This window comes from Schistocerca serialis, chromosome 3 (assembly GCF_023864345.2).
Source record: "Schistocerca serialis cubense isolate TAMUIC-IGC-003099 chromosome 3, iqSchSeri2.2, whole genome shotgun sequence".
NCBI lineage: Eukaryota > Metazoa > Arthropoda > Insecta > Orthoptera > Acrididae > Schistocerca > Schistocerca serialis.
This window is the reverse complement of record NC_064640.1, coordinates 451,229,289-451,254,483: the sequence shown is the minus strand read 5'-3', so window position 1 is coordinate 451,254,483 and position 25,195 is coordinate 451,229,289. Positions and strand designations below refer to the sequence as shown.

General features: G+C 40.0%; 1 protein-coding gene across 1 annotated transcript in view; it reads right to left on the bottom strand.

Annotated features, from left to right (window-relative positions):
* LOC126470350 (glycine dehydrogenase (decarboxylating), mitochondrial) overlaps positions 1–25,195 on the bottom strand; it is a 288,221-nt gene that overhangs the window by 93,185 nt on the left and 169,841 nt on the right. The window contains exons 8-9 of the mRNA XM_050098138.1: positions 22,153–22,355; positions 13,874–14,013 (exon numbers count right to left, since the gene is read on the bottom strand). Coding sequence (XP_049954095.1) covers positions 13,874–14,013; positions 22,153–22,355 — 343 coding nt within the window. The remainder of the gene's footprint in view (positions 1–13,873; positions 14,014–22,152; positions 22,356–25,195) is intronic.

The following is a 25,195-nucleotide window of genomic DNA, read 5'->3' as shown; positions in this document are numbered from 1 at the left end:
CTTAAACAATATGTTGGATGTTAATTGCAAGGGAAAAATATTGTTATTTTCTGCAATGATATAACTTCTTTTGGTACATCATACACCTACATCTAGAATCTGTAAACTGCCTTGTTGTATAAGGTGGAATCCCACTATTCTTTCCCTTCTTTTATAATGGTACCAAACTGGCTTTGTCACTGCAAGTCTTTGGTGGCACACGATGAGCTGAAGTCTTTTATTCTGAAACTGATTTTATTGGAGATCTCACTGTTCACTAACTAAGGCAATGTCACTGATTGGAGTCTGTAAGGCTTTTACATTTATTCATATTAACATACATTAATGATTACCAGGTAGCCTCATAATATTATTAATTTGTTGTTAATAAGTATATTATTATTGAATTTGTTCTGAAGAGTCCACTTTCCTTCAAAACAATACTATCGAGCCAAGTTAGTTTTGACTTAAAACAGATTCCAGCCTTGAACTCAAATTAATGCCAACACCAGACTTGACAAAAATTCATATATATAGACACACACTCACACACACACACACACACACACACACACACACACACACACACACACACACACAGATGTTTGCTAGATGGTAGCATAATGTTTATGATGTCATATCTCCTGACCTGTGTGTTGCACAATGATATAATTTTTCAAGTACATTCATGATTAACTGTACCCCATATGGCCTACCTAAGAAAGTTATTTTTTTAATACTTTTATGAGTGGCAGTAAATTATGACGGTTGGTTGCAATCTAAAGTACATCAAATTGGACATGTAGTAGTATGATGTGGAGAAAGTAAAATGTTTAGATAAGCCATAATAATAAGTATAAAAAAGAATGGTTTGGAGCATATTAAGTACGCTGTGTTCCCAACATGGCAACTTCTTTTAATAACAACTTCTTTTAGTAACAAATTACAAGTACTGGAAACTAATGAAATCTGATTTTCAGTATGCATTACACTTTCTAACACAAACTGATACAAGCTAATTCAGTTATTTGATGAAGTTAATTTTAAGGACTTTAATTGACGCAGATGTAAAACACGGAAGGAAAAAAAACTTAAGCAACCTTTATGGTTCAGTCTCACAAAATTGTTTCCCAGGACATATTCAGCAAATGTAATGGTTTATGAGGGGTTCATTATTCACTTACAAGAGTTATTTATGTCTCTGAACTGACAAAAATATTGTTTCATTTTGTTAATCACTGCCCTCAAAGCTTGGGAATTAAAACACCCCTTCTTCTTTCTTTAATCTGACAAATTTCTCTTGGATGTAATGACCACAAATGAAACACATACATATATCTGTCACTGAATCTTCTTTGCACACTTTACAAAACCCAGATTCATCCTTGTGTACCAATCTGGCTTTTTGGCTGGTTCCTTGGCTGGATCTGGTAATATTTTGGATATTCTAAGAATTTTGGTTTGCTCTTTCATTGCAAAGAGTGATTTCTTCACAATGGTACCATTATTGTTCAAAGCAGGTTTTTTCTCGGATGCTAGAGCACTTTTTTCCTTTGTTGTTGGAGTAGCTCAGCAAATGTGCTCATACCAGCAGCTTCATCACCATCTCAATCAATATAGCCTCTTCAACAGAGTCATCCTTCTTCACAGACAATTTGTGTGTTCCATTCCAATTAATGTTTGGCACATCTGAAAACCCAGACTCTGAAGATGAAGTGTCTCCTGATTTTTGTGGAGTTGATGTTGACAGAGGTTCTGAAGCTGCAGGACTTTGTGATCCAGAAGCTGTATTAGGTGCAAATGAAATGTCCAGAATTGCATTAAGATCATATGGATACAATCCAGTAGCCATAAACCAAGATGTGATATTAGATATGGTCATCGATTTTTCGCAAACTTTGACAAAGATTGTTCCAAAGTATTGCTTAGTTATTGCTTTCTCATAATGATTTTTCCAGTACATCATTACTTCTTGATGCAAGTGCATGTGTCTACTGCATATACCTTTCTTTGTGGGCACTTATGGTTCTTTATGTAAATTCTATCTGCACTCTCTCTCATCTATGGAGAAAGTCTTTCAGGATTTCCAAAAATAACAGGTCCTTCAAAAAGAATTTTAACTTTTTGAAAATGGTCTTGAATAACTATATTGTTTAACTTCTGTGCTCTAGTCAAATTAAAATATTGAGATTTTCTGATAGGAATTGAAGGGTTTTCCTTTAAAAATTTCCTTGACCATTTGTGGCTTGCAACCTGTGTAATATCAGAAACAGATGAGTAATACTGCTTTTCTCAGAGTATCTGTAGACATGTAGTCTTAAAATTTTAGTTGTTATTGGATAGCCCACTTCTGCCAAACTTACTATTCAAGAACAGAGTTCAGGATTTTGTTCTTCAGACAAAGTAAACTTTCACTCCAACTTTGTTTTGACTTTGCATCCAAATTTGACACACCAATGCAGAGTTCTTCATGGAATCCTAAATTCTTTTTCTGCTTTATAGTCTGACACTTCTTCCTTGGTGATGGCTTCTACAGCTTTTTTTAGATCATCCTTGCTTCACTGAAACTGTTTCTTATCATGGTTTGAAGTTAAACCTACAGAAAGTAAATAAAAAGTAAACTGTATACTCAGGATGGCCTCCTATCAATAATGGGTATACTCAGTATGTCCTACCAGGCCATATTGGATCCGACTTACAAGAAAAGCATTTCACACACATAGGTACACAAATATTATTGTATTGGAAAAACTGATTACATGATTTACAACAGAACAGATGCATGAAGTAAATGGCAAGTAACACTTGAAGAAACAATTTAATGAATGAATGACACAAAACAACTCACCTGCATAAAATAATAACTTTTCTTTGAATGGCAAATACCAAAAGCTCTGTTGTGAAATGGCTGATTGTCACTAAAGACTGGGTGACATGCAGAGACAGTTGATGTAGCTTGCCAAACGTGTATGAGCTTTCATTCAACTGTTGTCAAAGTTATCAAGAAAAAGCCATTAGGCTGTGTTGAGTCACAGGACCTATGGGATACATTTACCTTATGTGTAGATACTGGTACTGTCCACAAAATGTGTTGTGAATAGAGTTAGTAGTAAGGAAGTAACAAATTAAAATGTCATATCTTATAATGCTTAAGTTTTATTGTCTGAACAGTGAAAATGTAATAAGCAATATACATTCTTCCTATCAACCTTACGTGGCATCAGTGAGGAAAAGTTTCACAAATATTTGAAATTATGTGTAAAGATTCTTGCAAGTTGTGAAATGCTCTCATTCTCAAATACTGGATGAATGAAGTCCATGTATTGCGTGCGCCATCAGTTACACTGCCTCACAAAAAAATACACAGTTTCTTGTCTTATTGTGTTAAACTTTTGACATTGGATTATACCGCTTACTGAACAGATTGTGACAGTATTTAAAATTTTAAATTCAGTCAATAATTACGCAAAATACAGAAAACCAAATTTTTATTGCTCCCTGAAAGCCATCAGATATGCACCCTGCAACACGTCCCACACTCCACGTCCGGGAAAGTCCCTTTGTACTACAGACATGTGTGCAACTTTTACAATTAGATTTACACCAGTGAATTACTAGCCACAGACTTTGTCACTGATATGTTGATGTAATGATTATACTCGATGATTACACAAACTGACACAGAGATCTGGAATAAGCATATTTGTACCATCAGTGTGTATAACTGGATGCATATTCTCAACCAGTTTTGATTACTACAATCATACTCAAAAGAGAAAAACAGTGAAGGCTACATCAATGGATCAAATAAAAAATAATCACACAACTGTACAGTTGATGGCACAAATATGCATTTTTCAAATTATTTAACAGTTGTAGATAGTCACCTATGGAAACCTCTACTGACATAGAGATGTTAGCTGATGAAACCTACCACTGGCTTTTATACTAAGATGTAAATGCAGATTCCCATATGGAGATGTTACCTGGGTGATAGCTAAGCATGGACAGCTGACGTGCTGTTAGATGGGGCTATATAAAAGACAAATGTGCAGATAATTCATGAAATTGGTAATTATATTTTATTTTACTTTATATCAATGTTGTTGTTGTGCTCTTCAGTCCAGAGACTGGTTTGATGCAGCTTTCCATACTACTACATCCTGTGCAAGTTTCTTCATCTCCCAGTACCTACTGCAACCTACATCCTTCTGAATCTGTTTAGTGTATTCATCTCTTGGTTGCCCTCTATGATTTTTACCCTCCATGCTGCCCTCCAATACTAAATTGGTGATCCCTTGATGCCTCAGAATATGTCCTTCCAAGTGATCCCTTCTCCTAGTCAAGTTGTTGTGACTCGCCGATCTTTCAAAGTGCCGCCACGCAGTTACGCGCATCCTCTACATGCGGCGCTGTCTGCCAGCCATGCAGCAGCAGCACAACCTATGCGGCCAGCCAGCCAGCGGCCACTAGACACGGACTCAGTTATGATTTGATTGTTAAAGCGTACACATGTCTTACTCTGTTTACTTGATCTGTGATTTTCATGCAATTCTCTTCCTTGAAATATATTTGTTCAACCTGAAGTTATAACAATTGGTGACAAGGTAGTGATTTTTCTTTTCCATCGTTGACCCACATGTTTCCATGGCTACTTTAGAGCAACTATTGCGAGGTCGCATAGATTAGTAAACACTTGTCACAAATGCGATTCGTGATTTCATCGCGGCATCAAATGTGGGGCACCTCTTGTCATTGTCTCTACCTCCTTTTCCTCCTTATGACGAGACGGCGGAAGACTGGTCTGATTACGAAAAACGTCTTCGACAGCACTTCTTGGCATTTCATGTCGCGGATGAACAAACATGTACGTCTCTGTTCCTTTCATGGATTTCACCTCAAATGTATCGGTTGTTGTTGGAATTGGCTCCTTTGAAAAATCCTGCATCTTTGTCCTTTGCTGAAATGTGCTCACTTCTGTCTGTCTAGTTTCAAAAGCAAACGCATGTGGTAGCCTCTCGTATTGCCTTTTCTTGTTGTCAAAAACAACCGAATCAATCCTATCATGCTTGGGCTGCTAAACTTCACGGCCTCAGTAGAAAGTGTCAATTCGTTACTGAAGTTCACCAAGAATCCTACACTGATTCCATGTTATGGGATGCTATTATCCGATCAGCGCCCGACAATGAAGTTAGGCAACGTGCCCTTCAGTTGGCAAATCTGACTCTAGATGAAGTCCTATCCATTGCTCAGTCTTTTGAAATTTCTCGCGCCGCTGGAGCGAAAATTGAGGCATGGGGCAACGTCGGGGAAATACAACCTCTGTGTGATGTTGATGAAGTGTGTGGCGTGTCCCCGCCGGCTGACTATTTCTGTGTTGTCTTTCAATTGTAATTCTTCCCTTTCAGGGAAGTTATTCCTCACTGACCAAATACTTGGTCGAGATGTTCGCATGCAGGTGGATACTGGTTCTGCTGCCACTATCATCAATTCTCAGACGTATCTTCAGTTGGGTGCTCCAATCTTGTCACCTATCACTAGGCAATTACAGACTTACAATAAACAGAAGATTTCTCTCTTGGGACAATTTGATGCTTAGGTATCTTACAAATCTGTTGTTCGCACTGTTCCCATATCTGTGGTTGACCATAGTAACGCGGAGAATCTTTTTGGTTTCGATACCTTTCGCATTTTTGGGTTCTCCATAGATGACTCTGTCAATATCGCCTCTGATGCTATTCCTTATGCTCAATTGGATTCCTTGTTGATGACATTTTCACCCCTTTTTTCTCCTGGGTTAGGCCATGCAAACGACTTTGAAGCTCATATCACACTCAAACCCACTGCTCCGCCTATGTTTTTTCAGGCTCGGCCCATTCCTGTGGCCCTTCATGATCAGGTCAAACGGGAGCTGGATCATCTCACTGCTTCAGGGGTCTTGCTTCCTGTCACTTCCAGTGAGTGGTCCTCTCCTGTCATCGTTGTTGCTAAGCCAAATGGTGATATTAATCTCTGTGGCGATTTCAAAGCCACTGTAAATGCTCAATGCCTTATCGACACTTACCCTATGCTTCGACCTGAAGAATTGTTCACTAATCTTGCTGGAGGCCAGTATTTTTCTAAACTTGACCTGTCAGAAGCTTATCATCAACTTCTTCTTGACGCTGCTTCTCGGCAGTTTCTGGTCCTTAACATGCCTTTTGGCCTCTATCAATACCAACGATTGCCATTTGGGGTTGTCAGTGCCCCTGCTCTATTTCAGTGATTCTTGGAACAATTATTGCTCACTGTCCTTGGGTGAATAAATTACCAGGACGACATTGTTGTCACTGGCTCCACTACTGACGAACATCTTCAAAATCTCTGCACACTTTTTCATGTCTTACAGACTGCCGGTCATAAGTGTTATCTTCAGAAATCAAAATTTTTTCAGGCATCTATCACGTACTTGGGGTTTCAACTCTCTCGGGATGGTATTCGTCCGCTTCAGCAAACTGTTGCTGTGATCGATGCCCTTCCTCGCCCTACTTCTGTTAAAAAACTGCAGGTCTTCTTGGGGAAAATAGCATACTATCACAAGTTTTTACCATCTGCTGCTTCGGTGGCTCAGTCGTTGCATCGCCTGTTGCATAAAAACGTGCCTTTTCACTGGTCCACGTCATGCGATGCGGCTTTCCAGAAATTGAAGACTATGCTGAAACAGGCCCTGTGCCTGGCTACTTATCTACCAGGCCAACATCTTGTTCTTGCCACAGATGCCTCTCAATATAGGGTTGGTGCAGTCCTTGCGCACTGTTTTTCTGATGGTTCTGAACAACCCATTGCTTATGTCCCCAAAACGATCACGGATGCCCAACAAAAGTATTCTCAAATTGAAAAAGAAGCTTGGCCATTATTTATGCTCTTCATAAGTTTGGTGTTTTTCTCTATGGACCCAAATTTCATCTTGTTACGGATCACAAACCACTTGTTTCCTTGTTTCATTCATCAACGTCACTTCCCGACAAGGCTGCACACCACATCCAGCGTTGGGCTCTTTACTTGTCTCATTTCAATTATGAGATTCATTTCCGGCCAACGGCTCAACATTCGAATGCTGATGCACTGTCTCGCCTTCCCATGGGTCCTGATCTGGCATTCGATAGGGACGAACTTTTGTGTTTCCACCTGGATGTTGCCGAGCAGCGGGTTGTGGACGGGTTCCCCATCACCGGAGACCAGCTGGTGGCTGCTATGGGTTCTGACCTTACCCTCTCCCGGGTAGACTGTATTCAGAAGGGTTGGTCAGATTGTCCATCCACTAAGACTTCTGATCCGTTGCAGAACTACTAAGCTTTGTGTTATCGCCTCACGGCTAGGGATGGTGTTATCCTCCTTTCCACCGAAAATGCTTCGCCGCGTGTTGTGGTACCTGCATCTTTGCGTGCTTCAGTCTTGCGCCTCCTTCACCAAGGGCACTGGGGTGTCTCTCGCACAAAATCTCTGGCGTGCCATCATGTGTACTGGACTGGCATCGACTCTGAAATCGCACACATGGGCGCTGCCTGTGGCCCTTGTGCATCACAGGCCGCCACCCCGAAGTTATCTTTGTCACCGTGGCCTTCGCCTGAGAAGCCCTGGGAGCATATTCATGCTGACTTTGCGGGACCTTTTTTAGGTACTAATTGGCTTCTCGTTATTGATGCCTACTCTCACTTTACTTTCATTGTCCGTTGCACATCGCCTACCACCACGGCAACCACCAATGCTCTAGCTCACATTTTCTCTTTGGAAGGCCTTCCCTCTACTCTTGTTACTGATAATGGTCCACAATTTGCCTCTTCTGATTTTGCAGATTTTTGTGTCTGTCATGGTGTCATGCATGTCACAGCCCCTCCGTTCCATCCACAGTCAAACAGTGAGGCTGAATGACTGGTACGCACATTTAAGGCTCAGATGAGGAAACTCCTGACTTCTTCTGCTGCTGATGATGCGCTTCTCCAATTTCTGGCTTCTTACCATTTCACCCCCATGGGCAACCACAGCCCGGCTGAGTTCTTACGTGGCCAACAGCCCCGCACGCTATTTCGTCTTCTGCGGCCTTCCACCTCACGGCCGCGGGTGCCTTCGCTTGGCTGGTTCACCACCGACGACCTTGTATGGGTACAGGGATATGGCAGGCAGCCAAAATGGAGTCCTGGCCAACGCCTGTATGAAATCCAGACAGAGACGGGTGTTGCAGTGCATCGTTCGGACCAGCTTTGGCGTCGTGAGCCGGCAACACCTGTTCTGGATGCCGCTACACCACCTTCGGCTCTACCTGACACTCGGGATATTGGAATCTCTCATTAATCACAACGCAGTCCTCTCACCATCATATTGGTGCCAGCATAAGAACTGACACCACCAGGAGACGTGCCCATGCAGGAACCAGATGACCATCATCTGTCTGAGCAACTCTACTCGCCTCCTTCTCCTACGGACACGGACACATCATCCATGTCTCCTGTTATAACAACTGGACTTGCCACAATGGGCACATTGGTGAACAGGGCCCAGCAGATACGACCCCCATGTCTCCTGTCATCTCGACCCATTATCATTGGGGACACTTCCGTCCGTACGGGAAGCCTCCTCCTCGAGACTTTAACACCAGTCAAACAATACCTATGGACATTAGCCATCTACAGGCCACCTCCATCAAGACCTGTGCAAAAAACTTCAAAGGGGGGAAAAGTGTTGTGACTCGCCGATCTTTCAAAGTGCCGCCGTGCAGTTACGCGCGTCCTCTACATGCAGTGCTGTCTGCCAGCCATGCAGCAGCAGCGCCACCTAAGCGGCCAGCCAGCCAGCGGCCGCTAGACTGGGACTCAGTTATGATATGACTGTTAAAGTGTACACACGTCTTACTGTGTTTACTTGATATGTGACTTTCATGTATTGTGTCTTCCTTGAAATATATTTGTTCAACTTGAAGTTATAACAAAAGTTGTGCCACAAATTTCTCTTCTCCCCAATTCTGTTCAACACCACCTCATTAGTTATGTGATCTACCCATCTAATCTTCAGCATTCTTCTGTAGCACCACATTTTGAAAGATTCTATTCTATTCTTATCTAAACTATTATTCGTCACATTTCACTTCCATACATGGCTACACTCCATACAAATACTTTCAGAAACGACTTCATGACACTTAAATTTATACTCAATGTCAACAAATTTCTCTTCTTCAGAAAGGCTTTTCTGGCCATTGCCAGTGTACATTTTATATCCTCTGTACTTCAACCATCATCAGCTATTTTGCTCCCCAAATAGCAAAACTCATCTACTACTTTAAGCGTCTCATTACCTAATCTAATTCCCTCAGCATCACCCGACTTAATTCGACTACATTCCATTATCCTAGGTTTGCTTTTGATGATGTTCATCTAATATCCTCCTTTCAAGACACTGTCCATTCTGTTCAACTGCTCTTCCCCGTCCTCTGTTGTCTCTGACAGAATTACAATGTCACTAACAAACCTCAAAGTTTTTATTTCTTTGCCATGGAGTTTAATTCCTACTCCAAATTTTCTTTTGTTTTCTTTAGTGCTTGCCCAATAACCAGATTGAATAACATCAAGGATAGGCTACAAACCTGTCTCACTCCCTTCCCAACCACTGCTTCCCTTTCATGCCCCTTGACTCTTATAACTGCCTTCTGGTTTCTGTACAAATTGTAAATAGCCTTTCACTCCCTGTATTTTACCCCTGCCACCTTCAGAATTAGAAAGAGAATACTCCAGTCAACATTGTCAAAAGCTTTCTCTAAGTCTAAAAATGCTAGAAACATAGGTTTGCCTTTCCTTAATCTATCTTGTAAAATAAGTCATAGGGTCAATACTGCCTCAAGTGTTCCAACATTTCTACGGAATCCAAACTGATTTTCCCCAAGGTTGGCTCCTACCAGTTTTTCCATTCATCTATAAATAATTCGTGTTAGTATTTTGCAGCCGTGGCTTATTAAACTGATAGTTCAGTAATTTCCACATCTGTCAACACCTGCTTTCTTTGGGATTGGAATTATTATATTCTTCTTGACGTCTGAGAGTATTTTGCCTGTCTCATACATCTCGCTTACCAGATGGTAGAGTTTTGTCAGGGCTGGCTCTCCAAAGGTTATCAGTAGTTCTAATGGAATGTTGTATACTCCCACGGCCTTGTTTCGACTCAGGTCTTTCAGTGCTCTGTCAAACTCTTCACACAGTATCATATCTCCCATTTCATTTTAATCTACATCCTCTTCCATTTCCATAATATTGTCCTCATGAACATCGCCCTTGTATAGACCCTCTATATACTCCTTCCACCTTTCTGCTTTCCCTTCTTTGCTTAGAACTGGGTTTCCATCTGGGCTCTTGATATTCATACAAGTGGCTCTCTTTTCTCAAAAGGTCTCTTTAATTTTCCTGTAGGCAGTATCTATTTTACCCCTAGTGAGATAAGCCTCTACATCCTTACATTTGTCCTCTAGCCATTCCTGCTTAGCCATTTTGCACCTCCTGTCGATCTCATTTTTGAGACGTTTTTATTCCTCTTTGCCTGCTTCATTTACTGCATTTTTATATTTTCTTCTTTCATCAATTAAAATCAATATTTCTTCTGTTACCCAAGGATTTCTACTAGCCCTCATCTTTTTACCTACTTGATCCTCTGCTGCCTTCACTACTTCATTCCTCAGAGATACCCATTCTTCTTCTACTGTATTTCTTTCCTCCATTCCTGTCAATTGTTCCCTTATGCTGTCCCTGAAACTCTCTTTAACCTCTGGTTTAGTCAGTTTATTCAGGTCCCATCTCCTTAAATTCCCACCTTTTTGCAGTTTCTTCAGTTTTACTCTACAGTTCATAACCAATAGATTGGGGTCAGAGTCCACATCTGTTCATGGAAATGTCTTACACTTTAAAACCTGGTTCCTAAATCTCTGTCTTAACATTATATAATCTATCTTAAACCTTCCAGTATCTTCAGGCTTCTTCCATGTATGTAACCTTCTTTCATGGTTTTTGAACCAAGTGTAGCTATGATTAAGTTGTGCTCTGTGCAAAAGTCTACCAGGTGGCTTTCTGTTTTATTTCTGACCCCCATTCCATGTTCACCTACTATGTTTCCTTGTCTTCCTTTTCCTACTATCAAGTTCCAGTCACCAACGACTATTGAATTTTCGTCTCCCTTCACTATCTGAATAATTTCTTTTAGCTCATCATACATTTCATCAATCTCTTCGTCATCTGCGGAGCTAGTTTGCATATAAGCTTGTACTACAGTGGTAGGTGTGGGCTTCGTATCTATCTTGGCCACAACAATGCATTCACTGTGCTGTTTGTGGTAGTTTACCCACATTCTTATTGTTTTATTCATTATTAAACCTACTCCTGCATTACCCCTATTTGATTTTGTATTTATAACCCTGTATTCACCTGACCAGAAGTCTTGTTCCTCATGCCACCAAACTTCACTCATTCTCACTATATCTAACTTTAACCTATCCATTTCCCTTTTTAAATTTTCTAACCTACCTGTCTGATTAAGGGATCGGACTTTCCACGCTCCGACCCGTAAAATGCCAGTTTTCTTTCTCCTGATAACAACGTCCTCCTGAGTAGCCACCGCCCAGAGATCCAAATGGGGGACTATTTTACCTCCGAAATATTTTACTCAAGAGGATGCCATCATCATTTAACTATACAGTAAACTATACAGTAAAGCTGCATGCCCTCGGGAAAAATTACGGCTGTAGTTTCCCCTTGCTTTCAGCCGTTCGCAATACCAGCACAGCAAGGCCATTTTGGTTAGTGTTACAAGGCCAGATCAGTCAATCATCCAGACTGTTGCCCCTGCAACTACTGAAAAGGCTGCTGCCCCTCTTCACAAACTACACGTTTGTCCTGCCTCTCAACAGATACCCCCCCCCATTGTGGTTGCATCTGCGGTACGGCTATCTGTATTGCTGAGGCACGCAAGCCTCCCCACCAATGGCAAGGTCCATGGGCCATGGGGGGGGGGGGGGGGGTGTTATATCAATATAAAGGGCAAATTCAGTAATGGTATCATCCTAATGAATCATGTAATAACTTTGATTAACAATATGTCAGATAACTGCAAAACTGATGAAGTCAGGCAAACCATTTGGTTTAGACAATGCATACTTCCGTAGAGGATTGCTGGGTTTCATGTAAAATTCTTTGGTTCCTAATTCCTTAATTAGTTGCTTATTTGGATAACTAAGTGCACTATCTGATTTAGAAAAATTAAAGTAACAAAAGCATATTGTCAAATCTGGAAAGTAAACAAACTTGAAAGTTCAATAATTAAAAGTTTTTTTATGTAGGTCATAAATGTTACTGAATTTTTGAAGAAAGTGAACAGTTTACTGGCAAGAGTGAAATTAAGGCTCTCCAAAGAGCTATGCATTTTTATGAATGAACAGTTATTAGTTCATCACATTTTCACGACCTCATGGCATGGGAACAAATTTCAGTTACAAATTTATCTTTAACAAAATGTTTTATGGAAAACTGCCTATTCCATTGGGATTAGCAGCATTCAAATAATCTAGTGAACTATGAACTTTAATGATGTATTGCTGAGATAAATCTGCCTCCGTAGCAGGGACCCAGGTTCAATTCTCAGCACTGCCAGGGATTTTTCCCGGTGGGAGAAATGGTATGGGGTGTACTTAGCCTCAAAAGGCTACCTGAGGAGCTTCTCAACTGATTAGTAACAGTTACAAGGTTAATAAACCTGACAACGACTGGGAGAGTGGTGTGCTGACCACATGCCCCTCCATAATGTATCCAATGATGCCATGCATGGGAAAGGATGACACGATGGTCAGTCAGGCCTGATTGGCCTGTCTAGAGCCAGAATACAGATCTTTACCTGTACCTTACTACCTTTATATGAATTTTGACACTTCTGCTACTAGTTTGGCAATTAAAATGGGAAAAATTAGTTATCTAAAGGAGTAGAATGGTAGCAAATAGAGTAACTCCATGTCGTTGCATTACACTTTGTTCCAATCACAGGTGGTGCTTGGGAAGAGCAACTGTCAGTAAACCTCTTTGTGTGCTTGAATTTCTTTGATTTTTCCATCATGGTCACTTCACAAGATGTATGTAGGAATAAGTAATTAATTGCCCAACACATTTTGGAATGTACTCTTCATAAATTTCAATGGTAAATCTCTCTGTGATGCTGAAAGTGCTTTCTGTAGTGTCAGCTGAATGAATCCATGACAACATGCACTGCTCTTAACAATTTTTGGACATGAATTATATGACTTATGTGCAGTATACAGATATTGTACTTTATTATATTGCAAAATAAATCATAAATTCTAATTACAATCAGTGATTTTTCTTTCGCTTGTGCCTTTGTCCAACTGCAGGTACACAGGGTCAGCATGGTTAACTGGATTTGGCAATGTTAGATTAAGGGGTGACCGGATGCCCTTCCTGCTGCCACACGATGTGGCGTGTACCCCAACTGCCTGCGACTAGTGGAATCCATGGAATAATGCGAAAGTGTTCAGATGTCTGCTAGCCATGTAACTGAGGCGGGACATGGGGATCAGCCCGGTATTCACCTATGGGGATGTGGAAAACCACATCCAGACTGTCCGGCACACCGACTGTCATCATAAATCCGCCGGGCGGATTCCATCCGGGGCCAGCGCACATAAACGAAGCGGTGCATAAACGCTCTTGGCTAACTTGGCGGGTCTAATTACAATCAGTAATTTCCCTCTAAATTTACATTAAAACATAAAAGGAGGAAGGGAGATTAGAGTTTAATGTCACATTGACAATGTGGACATTAGAGATGGCACTAAAACATAGTAAAAAGAAAAGTTGAACATGAAAGTACTCACCATTTCATCATCATATACTCTGAGGTTAATCTCTTTCTGGCGTGCGCGGTGCAATATTTCTGCACAATCCATGCTAGGTGTTATCTTGATTGTATCAAAATACATAGGATTGAGGACTGTGTTCCCATTTTCCTTTATACCTATGTGGACAGATACAGATATACCATGTGAATAGCTCTCATAGCTAGCAATATCATTATGTATTGCAAATTGAATACTGACTGTATTTCAAGAGTCTAAATTAGTGATGAATCATTGACAATCTCTTACGCAATGGTAAACAGTACCTAAGCAAAAAAAGTATGATATCAATAATCTATTATTGTTCTGATATACCGTCACTTGATCAATATTCCAACTCACAGTGGTGGCATTGGCATCTGTGTAACTGATATTTCCACATACAGTGGCTGTGACTCCACATGTCATAGCAAAAATGCCAGATGCGGATGGATATATGTTGGCAACATATCAAGCAATTATCTAGTGGATTGGCTGGGCAGAAATCAATAAACCTCACACCAAGACCAAACCATGGTGGATGATGTCCTTGACCCATATCTACATAGCACTGGCAGTGCACTACCGAATTGGCTCTGCTCTGCATGTTGCTGCCTAGATATTATATCCCTTACCCACAGCTGAACCAGCTCAACCTCAGCAACTGAAATAAGCATATCACTGTCATTAAATTCTCCACTGTTTGTACTGAAGGAAAGTTGAGAAGGCATGCTCATGCTGCTAGCGATTGCAAAATTGTGGAAGTTTGTGGGTGTTATTTTTACAACATGAGCAAAATTCATCTTTTTCTGCAACTGTAGCATGGGCAAGGGTAGACAAGCCACACAAAGGAAAGCAGACTTTGTGAAAGAGCCATCAGCAGTTCTGCTCAATGAACTCATTGATTGCCTCAAGCAGACTTCAGTACACCAGTCCCTCCTCCACATATCCAGTGCAGAGGCACAGGATGGACTGAACTGTATGACAAGATGTTGAACTGCTACATCTCAAACTTGGTGTCAAGTCTGTTGATTCAGAAACCATGGTTGAGATACAGGCAGTGAGCATGATTGACTTCATGGCACTTAAGGGCACTGTGGCTGTCCACATTGTTGCAGTGCCCAAGAAGAAGAAGAAGAAGAAGAAGAAGCCACAAAAGTAGCATGACAAGACAACCAAGGCACTCGTCTGTGAGGTGCCTTGGATTTGTGATGAGACAGCACTCCAAGAAGGGCTGCTAAGAGCTGATTTTGTGGATGTGGCACTCAAGCTGTACAACCAAACCAATAAAAAGAGGCCACCTCTGTTTGTCATCACTGTGCAAATGGACAGCAACTTCAGCTATGTCTTCAAGCAGCAGAAGCTCTTGGGCTTCCCCGTCAAAGTGGAAGCTCTGCCCCCATACTTGGACCCTAAGCCCCAGTGCTTCAGGTGCCCAGGAGAAAGCCACATAGTTAAGTATTGTCACAATGCCCAGAGGTTCATCAAGTTCTTAGTTGAGCAACTGTGTGTGGAATTTGCACATTACCTGAATTCTGAGACAGAAGAGCAGCCTGCCCCCACTGGGAGGGAGGGAGGGAGGGAGGGAGGGAGGGAGGGAGGGAGGGATGGGATGGGATCACCAACCAGGAGGCACCTGCCTTCACCTTCAGTGCTCAGCTAACAGGATCACCCAAACTGCTCCTCCAACTGGGCTAACCAAGAAGACATCAGCCATTGCAGTCAGCCCACCATGAGTGGCAGCCAGCATCCAGCAGAAGCAGCAGGGCAAGATGGGTAACATCTGCAGCAAAATTCTTATACATATCAGTTGCCTGAGGGCTCATCTTGCAGGGAGCCACACCATCGGAGCTCCCCCACCACTCAGTCACCAGCACAGAAGCAAGGCTGCCTCAGCTCATGATGCAGCCTAGCTGGGCAACACAGATGAGGGAGCTGCAACCTACCCAGGGCCTGCTGCTGAGTCCACACACCCACTGACGCGGTAACACATCACAGTAGTGATGTACCCACAGCAGCACATAGTACAGTCACATCAATTTGGACTGACATCTTTACGATGAACTTGGGCAGTGATGTTGGTACCAGGCAATTGCATTATACCTGCCACTAACATAACCCTAACCTTGCAGGAAATGTCACAAATGACAAGCCAGTCCACCAACTGCCTTTACTACACATCCTGACTGTCACAAAAATTTTCCTCCCAGGATGCTTGCCATGGCAGTTTTTTCCTTCTACCATTAAACAGGCTTTTTCTTAAAACATTTCTGTCCAATGGGCCCACATTAGTTGGTGATGTCACCCATTTGTATGTATAAGATCACAGACCCAGATGAAGCTTTGTGCAGATGTGTTGCCTGTCGATCAATTGTTTCACATCACATTTTTCTACAGAGAGAACATAAATATGCCTAGAACAACAGACTATCCTGCTGAGTGTGAAGCACATGCTGACATTCGATTTCTTCATGTTGACGGGTTCCACTTGATTTCATGCAGCCCACATAATGCAACTGTTATGCATGGCAGTGAAGTGTCGCATTGGTGCAAGAACTTTGAAGCTGGAAAGCCAGACATACAGATGTTCATGATTCAGGCAGTCAGGGAAGTAAGCAAGTGTCAACTGATGATCTTGTTTAGTGAGTGTATCTGGCTATTTGAGAAAATCTTCTACAAATGGCAATTCAGAACAAAGAAAGAGGAATGTTGTCATAAGACATTGTCTGTCTTCATGACAATGCTTGGTCACATACAAAAGCTGCAACAAAACTGTTACTGTAACATTTTAGATGGGAAGTGTTTGTTCACCCACCATACAGCCTGGACATAGCTCCCTCTAATTTTCATCTCTTTGCTCACATGTACTGCTGCCTGTGATGACAGCATTTTGGTACAGACAATGAGCTGAAGACTAGCAAAGAACACTGACAGACAGCAAAGGTGGCTGTCTTCTATGATGAGGGTACTGGAAAGTTGGTGCCACGCAATGAAAAATGTCTTAAATCAGATCAGTGACTATGTAGAGAAGTAGGTGGAAGGTGTAACCAAATATTGCAAATAAAACATTTCATTTCATGACTGATTGGACCTTGCGGGGGGGAGGGGGGGGTGAACCTTGCACTAACCCTTTTGCAGAGGTTAGAGGTTGCAGCAGAAATTTTTGAGATGGTCAACATGTTAGTGCAAATGTGGAGGTGCTCCACAATCTCTGCCTACAACCATAACTACTGATGCCCTGTTGTTAATCAGACTTTGTCTTTGCACTGCCCTTGTGATTATTTCTACACTAGTCTAGGACAATCATGCCTTGCAAACAGAGTTGTCTGTTAGTCACTGAGACTGAACAGTTCAATGACGTTTTTTCTTATATATGTCTATAAATCAGTAACTGATGTAGCTGGTTATTTAGACAAAATGAAATTCCATAATTGAGTCCTTAGGATAGAAATGGGAAATAAAATGGGATAGAATGAATATTGACTGAAGTAATAAAAGCAGTTTCAAAGAAAATAACACACCCATAGTCTGCAATAATAAAACAGTCATTACATGAAGGATGCTTTCCAGATGTTATGAAATATGCAGAGCTGACGTCACTTTACATAAAACAGGTCAAAAGAGGACATGGAGAAATTATTGCCTACTGCTGTTCTTCATATATTTTTGAATTTATTCAAAAATTTGTTGCTAAACACAAATAAAATTTCTTACAAAAGTTCAGTTTCACAGTAAAAAGTCAGAAAAAGAAAACAACTCTAGAAACTCATAATTATTTTAGGGCAGAACATCAGCTGCTCTTTTAATTAATAAGAAAGAATCACAGGAATTTCCTGTGTCTTCCAAAGGCATTCAGCAGTGTGAGCCACTTTCCAATGCTCTAGTTCTGACAGATTCAATACCCCAGCTTCATGAAGATGATCTGGTTTGAGCTTAATGGCCATTCACAGGGAGACCGGAAGCAGACTTGCCCAACAGAAATGGTGTACTGCATCTGCATTTAGAGAAATATGCACCCTAAAATTTGTAATGCAACCCAGACCAGGTTCAAACAGAGACACAAAAGAGGCGCAAAGGTCCTGAAGTTCCTGAAAGGGAACCATGTCTGAAACAACCTGAACTTCATCCTTGATAGCAAACCCATCCAGCAAGAAGACATCCAGGCTGAAAATATTGTCAGTCGAGTGACAATTGACAACAAACAGCATAATGAGCTGTGTGACCTTCTTGTATTTTCCTGTAGTTGTGAACCAACCTCTGAAGGGAATTTAGTAGTCACCATATGCAACCAACTTGCTGGAGGGCAGGACCAATGCTGCATAACTTAGACAAGCATATGTTGGGAGGTTCACCAGGGAAACCATCACTCCTGTGTTTACTTTGAAATGAATGTCCTGTGGTGGTGGGAGGATTGCCCAGGGGAACAATGGCCTGGAGTTCTTGCATGATCCCTTGACATAAATGTGGAGTGGTGTTTGACTGTTCTGATGCTTGACAGCAGACAGTTTGAAGATGCCCATCCTTTCCACAGTGTGCACAGATATCTGCACAGTCCACTCTTTAGTGAGTCATGAAACAGTCAGGACAAGATGGGAGATCTTGCTGCTTACATCAATATGGTGTGACTGACTGCCTGAAAGCCACTGAAATATCTGAAAGTGATAAATCACAATGCCAGTGTCAAGAAAAGGGCTTATGAGAATTCTGACCCCTTGGTGGCGGTTGAACCACTGCTACAATGGGGTAAGCCATAAGGCATTCTTTTGCTGCCTGCATAATCTCAAAAAAATGCACAATTTTCAAAATATTGTCCAAGGAAACACTGTCCAGCTTGACGGGCCAATTGAACCAGCACATCTTGAATCAAGCAATCCACATATAAGGTTTTGCAAGAGGGGCTTGCGCAAGTGAAATCACAACATTGACTCTGTCCTCGCAAATCCATCACCACCGAGTGATATGTCTGCCCTGGTTGCTTGTGGTATTGATGGAACTCAAGGCATGAAGTCACCACATGGAATCATTGTGAATAATAGTTTGAGAGCAATGAACACATCTCCTCGAATATGATGTGCAACTGGATTTGAGAGGGGAGCCACATTCTTTAGTAAGAAAAATGACACCAGTGAAGGGAAATGAGGGTGTGTGGAACTCCACCTGGGGCACTATCACAAGATGAATGAATTGTGAACCCTGACCCTGCAAGTGTTCTGACAATAGCTTAATTCCCTGATGCAACAAGTTGGTTTGCGGCTGCAACTGCTGTTGGAACTGCTGTTGCAATTGCTGCTGCAGGAGCAGCTGTTGCTGTTGCTATTGCTATTGCACGAGTTGCACAAATTTTGCACTGATAAGACACTGGTAACCTTTTTGCCATATTACTGTAACCAGAGCCAGACACAACCAGAAGACACTGGCCGACAAGCTGAGGATGTCGACAGTGAGTCACCAAAAACCATGGAAAAACAACAACAGTGTTTGACAAACTATGAAGATGAAACAAGAGAATGAAAAGTCCCAAGAGTGAACCAAATCGATAACCTAGATGTAGCCATACTAATGGGGTTCAGATTCCTGTGCTGCTAGCTTTATAGAGCAGCTGTGAGACCAACAGTCTAGTGTGCGGGGCATGGCCCACATTTAGCACTGAGGTGGCAACAGGAGTGCTCACAAATATTAGGAACACCACCTAGTGGCTGTCTTCTAGGTCCATGTGTTCTGATGGGTTTTAAAACTCATCAGGCAGGGATACCAGAGCCCACTCTATCTTTTTGATCTACATTCTAATTGGAATTTAGGATTTGAATGCTATTAACATCTGGTTTAGCCAGGTTTCTGTCCCTAACACTATGTGAGTAGTGTTAGCATTTATGTCTACATCTACACGCATACTCTGCAAACAACTTTATGTTGCATGGCAGATGTTACCATGTACCAATATTAATCATTTCATTTCCTATTCCACTTGCAAATGGACCAAGGGAAAAATAACTATCTATAAGCCTCCATATGAGCCCTAATTTCTCTTATCTTGTTTTGACAATCCTTCCACAAAATGTAAATTGGCAACAGCAGGTCATTGTGCTGTCAGCTGCAAATGCCTGTCCTCGAAACTTTCCTAACAGTATTTTGTGAAAACAACATTCTCTTCCCTCCAGAGATTCCCATTTGAGTTCAGGATGGCTCTCCATAACATTTGTGTGTTGACTGAACCTGTCAGTAACTAATCTAGTAGCACACTTCCAAATTGCCCCAATGATTTCCTTTAATCCAGCCTGTTGGGGTCCCAAACTCTTGATCAGTACTCAAGAGACTAGTTCCATCATCATGCTATAGATGTTCCTTCAATGGAATAATGCAATAGTAATTTTTTTTTTCAATTTGCCACAATGAAAGCTACTTTCTTTAATTAATGGTGATGCTATTCTTCCCAATCTGAAATCAGAATGCATGTTATCAGGCTTGTGGAGGACTTTCACTATCCTAAAAAGCTTATATGTGCACACCACATGTTCTCCGATAACCTAACTTCTCGCACGTAGTGCATGCCTGACCTATTAAAGAGGATCCTACAATTCTCCACCCATTAGAGGGGGTTGAGAAATCTGCATCAAACAATTTCATATAATTGTCTGAATCTCTGTTTTAAGCCTTTCACTTGACTCCAAACCAAAACAGCCACATGCCAGTAGAAACCAAAGATAGTCTCTGAAACCAGGTTGCAGGCATCATCCCTGCTGACATGAGCGATGATTTGCAGCTGGATGCACTGAGTGTGCTCAGTCGTTGCTGGCAAAGCCTCCTTCACATTTCAGATGTGATTCCCAGAAAGCAGACAGAGTGAATACTGGCCTTCTTTCCGACCTGCCAGCTATTTCTCTGGTGAGCTCCATGACCCACCGAACACTGGTGCTCCCAATGACAAGCATCCATTATACTGTTTCTAACTCCATGTGACATATTTGGGAGGACGTAGTTATGCTCCATCCTCTGGACCCAGTGATGGTGCACCACCCAGTATATTTAGCATCTGACTTGGAAACTAGTGCTGCTGCCATTGACAAACCCATCATTGATAGCTAACTGCAACGGATCACATGGGCTGCTGAGGTCCATGGCTGCCCCATCACTACATTATTTCCATAGCTCTGTTCTGCATGACAGTGCATAGATTACTCCTCTTGCCTATAGTTGTGGCCACATTATTAACTGGGATTTGTTTTGGACTGCTCATGATTGTTTGAACCGCCATGAATCTGATATGGACTCACCTGCAGAGTTCATTTGAAACAAGTTATTTATGTGTGTGGTGTCTATTCACCATAATAATGCTTTGGACACATACTTAGCCATCTACAAGGTTAATTCCAAAATTTCTACCATGTGCAAATTAAATAGCATAAATTCTGTCCTGCCAACAAATTTTTAGTTGCTCATCTACAACAACAACAACATCTGGTAATCCATTTTCTGTTCATCCATTTCTTGTTTTAAACAGTGGGTAAAATTGTATTGCACTTGTATACTTGATATGTACTTTTGTTAAGATGAAAAACTGTTTCTAGTTTTTCTTGATTTGGTTTCTCCTATACAATGGATATCAAAATGGATATCATTTTCTTGTAAAATACATCTTAAAATTCAAATTCAGTTCTGAAAATTTTCACACTCTGTGAGACTGTAGAAAAGAATGTCATTTACAAACAGAATTATGCCACAGTATTGCTCATGAAGATGATATGGCAGCATAAAATGAACAATTGAAAGCAGTACATTTACTCTGGTTCATGTCACCAGAGTAGGAGATGTTTCTACATAGAGGATGTATAATGTCTTTCTTATTGTGTAACTTCCTTGGTAATATGATATCCATATGAATACGCATGACAATTTGTACAAAACAGAATGAAACAAAAAACTGGAAAGAATTTATCACTTTGAGGAAAGTACATATTAAGCCTACAACTTCAACATTATTTAACCTACTGTCTAAAACTGGAAATGAATTACCAAACTCTTGGTGCCTATTACATTTTGTAGCATACACATTTTCTTCACTACTAGAATTTCTACTCATTCACTGACTGTTTTTATAAAAGTAATATTTTAGGCCAATTAAATATTTCAGTTTAAGCTGTAGTTCTTTAACAGAGCTCTGTGTTTTACATTTTCTATTGCACTACTTTAATACCACAGGTATCCAAAGTTGCTATTCCTTCTTATCTGTAAAATGCATTCTTATAAGCTATAACTACAGTCATGAGCATCTGATAGTGTACCTGCTGCTAGAATAAGAGCAGACATATGGACACGTTGACCGATCTTGCGAAGCCCTTCTGGTCCATGGTACACGGCATACATTGCAGCCATATTGGCCAGCAGAGCCTGAGCTGTACAAATGTTACTAGTTGCCTTATCTCGACGGATGTGCTGCTCTCGAGTCTGCAAAGCCAATCGATAGGCATCATGACCTCCAGCATCTCTGAAAAACAATCTCAGATGCAATAGAGTCCCTGATGTTTAAAAGAATGAAATACTAAGCAAAATAATAGAGCTCATTACAATTTTAACATTAATTTTTAGCTGTCAGTTTAAATTCATAACTTTTCTGTAAATAAGTCTCATATTTTCTTATTGTGCCTTCAACAATATTTCATGATAAAAATATTTTATGATAACACCGTGTTTATGCAGTAAGATAACTAAATCTGTAATGCTGTTATAACAGTTTGTTCCCATCTATTAGTGTTCTGTTTATCATGTGCTGTTTAATGATTTTATCAGAATGAAATTACTCATCTTCAAAATCTGTTGTAATAAGCTTATTCCTTTTATTATATAAATGCATCTGAAATGTGTGTGCTGTGTTCATTTCAAACTATTTCACACATTTTAGCATTATCATTCACTGTGTTTCATACATAGTTTCACTAGATGGAGAGCATTTGACAAAGTTCAGCTCTATTATGCCGTTGGCATCTGTATTTCTCTACAGCACATTTCTTGGTTTGTCTTATTCTTCTAACTCTAGGAAAGCTTATTTAATTTGTTTTTATAACTACAACTTTAGTTCAATCCACTGATTTCATTTTCTGTAAGTGTCAAATAACTGCAACTTTCTTAGTTTTTCTGTTTTTTACTTTAATTTATTTCCAACTGTGCCCAGTTGAGGGATATAAACATAGAAGAGAAAGCATACCAAATAAAATAAGCAAGATGTAGAAGAATCTAGAAAATGAAGTAATCATAGACTTGAATGTGGGAAATGACAATGAGGTGAGAGGACACAACCACTGACTCCGAAGTTTGTCATGGTTCATATTTGTTTCTGGATTTATATTCCACTACAATTTCTCTATCATCATGTTAAATGGCAGTATAATTAATAGTAATGATTAAAATAAAACAGAGTAGAAGTGCTATAGTATTTATTGAGTTGAATGAATCTGAGAATAATCATATATATATATATATATATATATATATATATATATATATATATATATATATATATATATATATATATATGTGTGTGTGTGTGTGTGTGTGTGTGTGTGTGTTTGCTCTGGATGTGAAGGGTCACAATTACAATCTAAAAGGAGACAACACTAAGTGTCTTCAAAGATATCTTTCAGTTTTATACAGCTAATCCAGCAAAGCAAACACCACAACTAGTACAATGTGAGAATGAAAAATTTACCACAATTTTGCAAGTAGAAATAAATAAAGCCATTTATTAAATGCAGAATGAAGGAGAAAGACAGTAATAACATGGTGAGCTGTAGTGAAAGTGAAATGCAGAGAACTATTCATAGAATGTCCATATAAAACAGTAATACAGTACTTGAGATGAGGCTGCAGTAGTTTAAATAAAGAGCAAGCAGACAGAGCTTGTTTATATTAATATTGACTCTTGAGAAATATTTGTGACATCAAAATTTTTTCTACTGACAATAGACTAATAATTTGTAACAATATTAGATGATAACTAGTTCAGGGATCATTTGGTTTGAAAGCAGTCACAGCATAGTACACAACTTAAAATTTAAAAGTAAGTCATAGAAAAAAAACAATGGGTATGAATTACCATTTTTTCCAGTGACTTATAAATGTTGAGATGGTTTTTCACACAATTTCATGAAAATATGTCTTGTAGACAGTTTAGAAACAAAGAATAACATCTATGCATATCAATTGATTATGATACAAGTACAATAATACAATGACTTTGAGAGAAAGGAATCATCATAACTGCTATATGGAAGTCTGGCAAAATGCTTACAGTTCATTAAAATCATTATCTTTAGACCTGCAGGTTTTTATGTCACTTAACTGAGATGAAGGAGTACACATAAATGAATCTTATCTGAGCAATGTTTGATTTATAGATTACAATTATATTTCCTTTGACTGAAAAATGAATAAACACAGGAGAGTAAGGACAGAGCTTAAAATTATACATAATTTTAGCCTTATCAATGTTAATTGGTTTGATAACAGGGTTAGAGAGATTAACATCCTCATTATTGAACCAGACAGCAAATTCATCTACTTGGAGCAGCTCAATTTGATGAGTGGGTATACACCAAAGAGAAAAACAGAAAATTAAAATGGTCTCAATTCATTCAGGAAATAGAATTCCACTTTTAGAAGTAAATTTAAAATGTACTTTTACTTTAACAAGTGACTGCTTTATATTTTGGCAGTGACATCAATAGATGGGATACATGAAAAAAAATCACCGGAAAGTTTCTATATTTGTCTATGGCCCTTGAGTCTGTAAATCATTCAGTACTATTTTTGCAAATTAGAAATGTGTGATGTGAAAGGAGTAGCAATAGATTTCTAAATTATAATCTGTAATATAAGACATTGTGTCAAACTATATCACAAATATGAATGGCAGTGGAATTGTCATACAAAATTGTTAGTTGTGGCATCCTGCAAGGACGAATTCTTAGGCCATTTTTTTTTTATCTTTTGTATATTAATAAGTTAACATAACCCCAAAACTCAGTGTTCCTAATCTAATGCCATTTATTAATTAGAGGTGGACTGCAAAGTCAGACATCCAAAACAACAGTGAGAACTTTAATGTCCGATTGCAGAAAATCTTTGATTAATTCACATCATAATAAAAATAAGACCTATTATAACATACCTCAAGTGGGATAAAATGCCAATAAAAGGTGAAAAATCAGATAAGCATCAATTTCTAGACACTGTTGTACATGAGCACCTTAGGTAAAAAGAGATATCAGCTACATTTGTAAAAATATCAGCTGCAGCATTTACATATTGAAACATTCCACAACCATAACA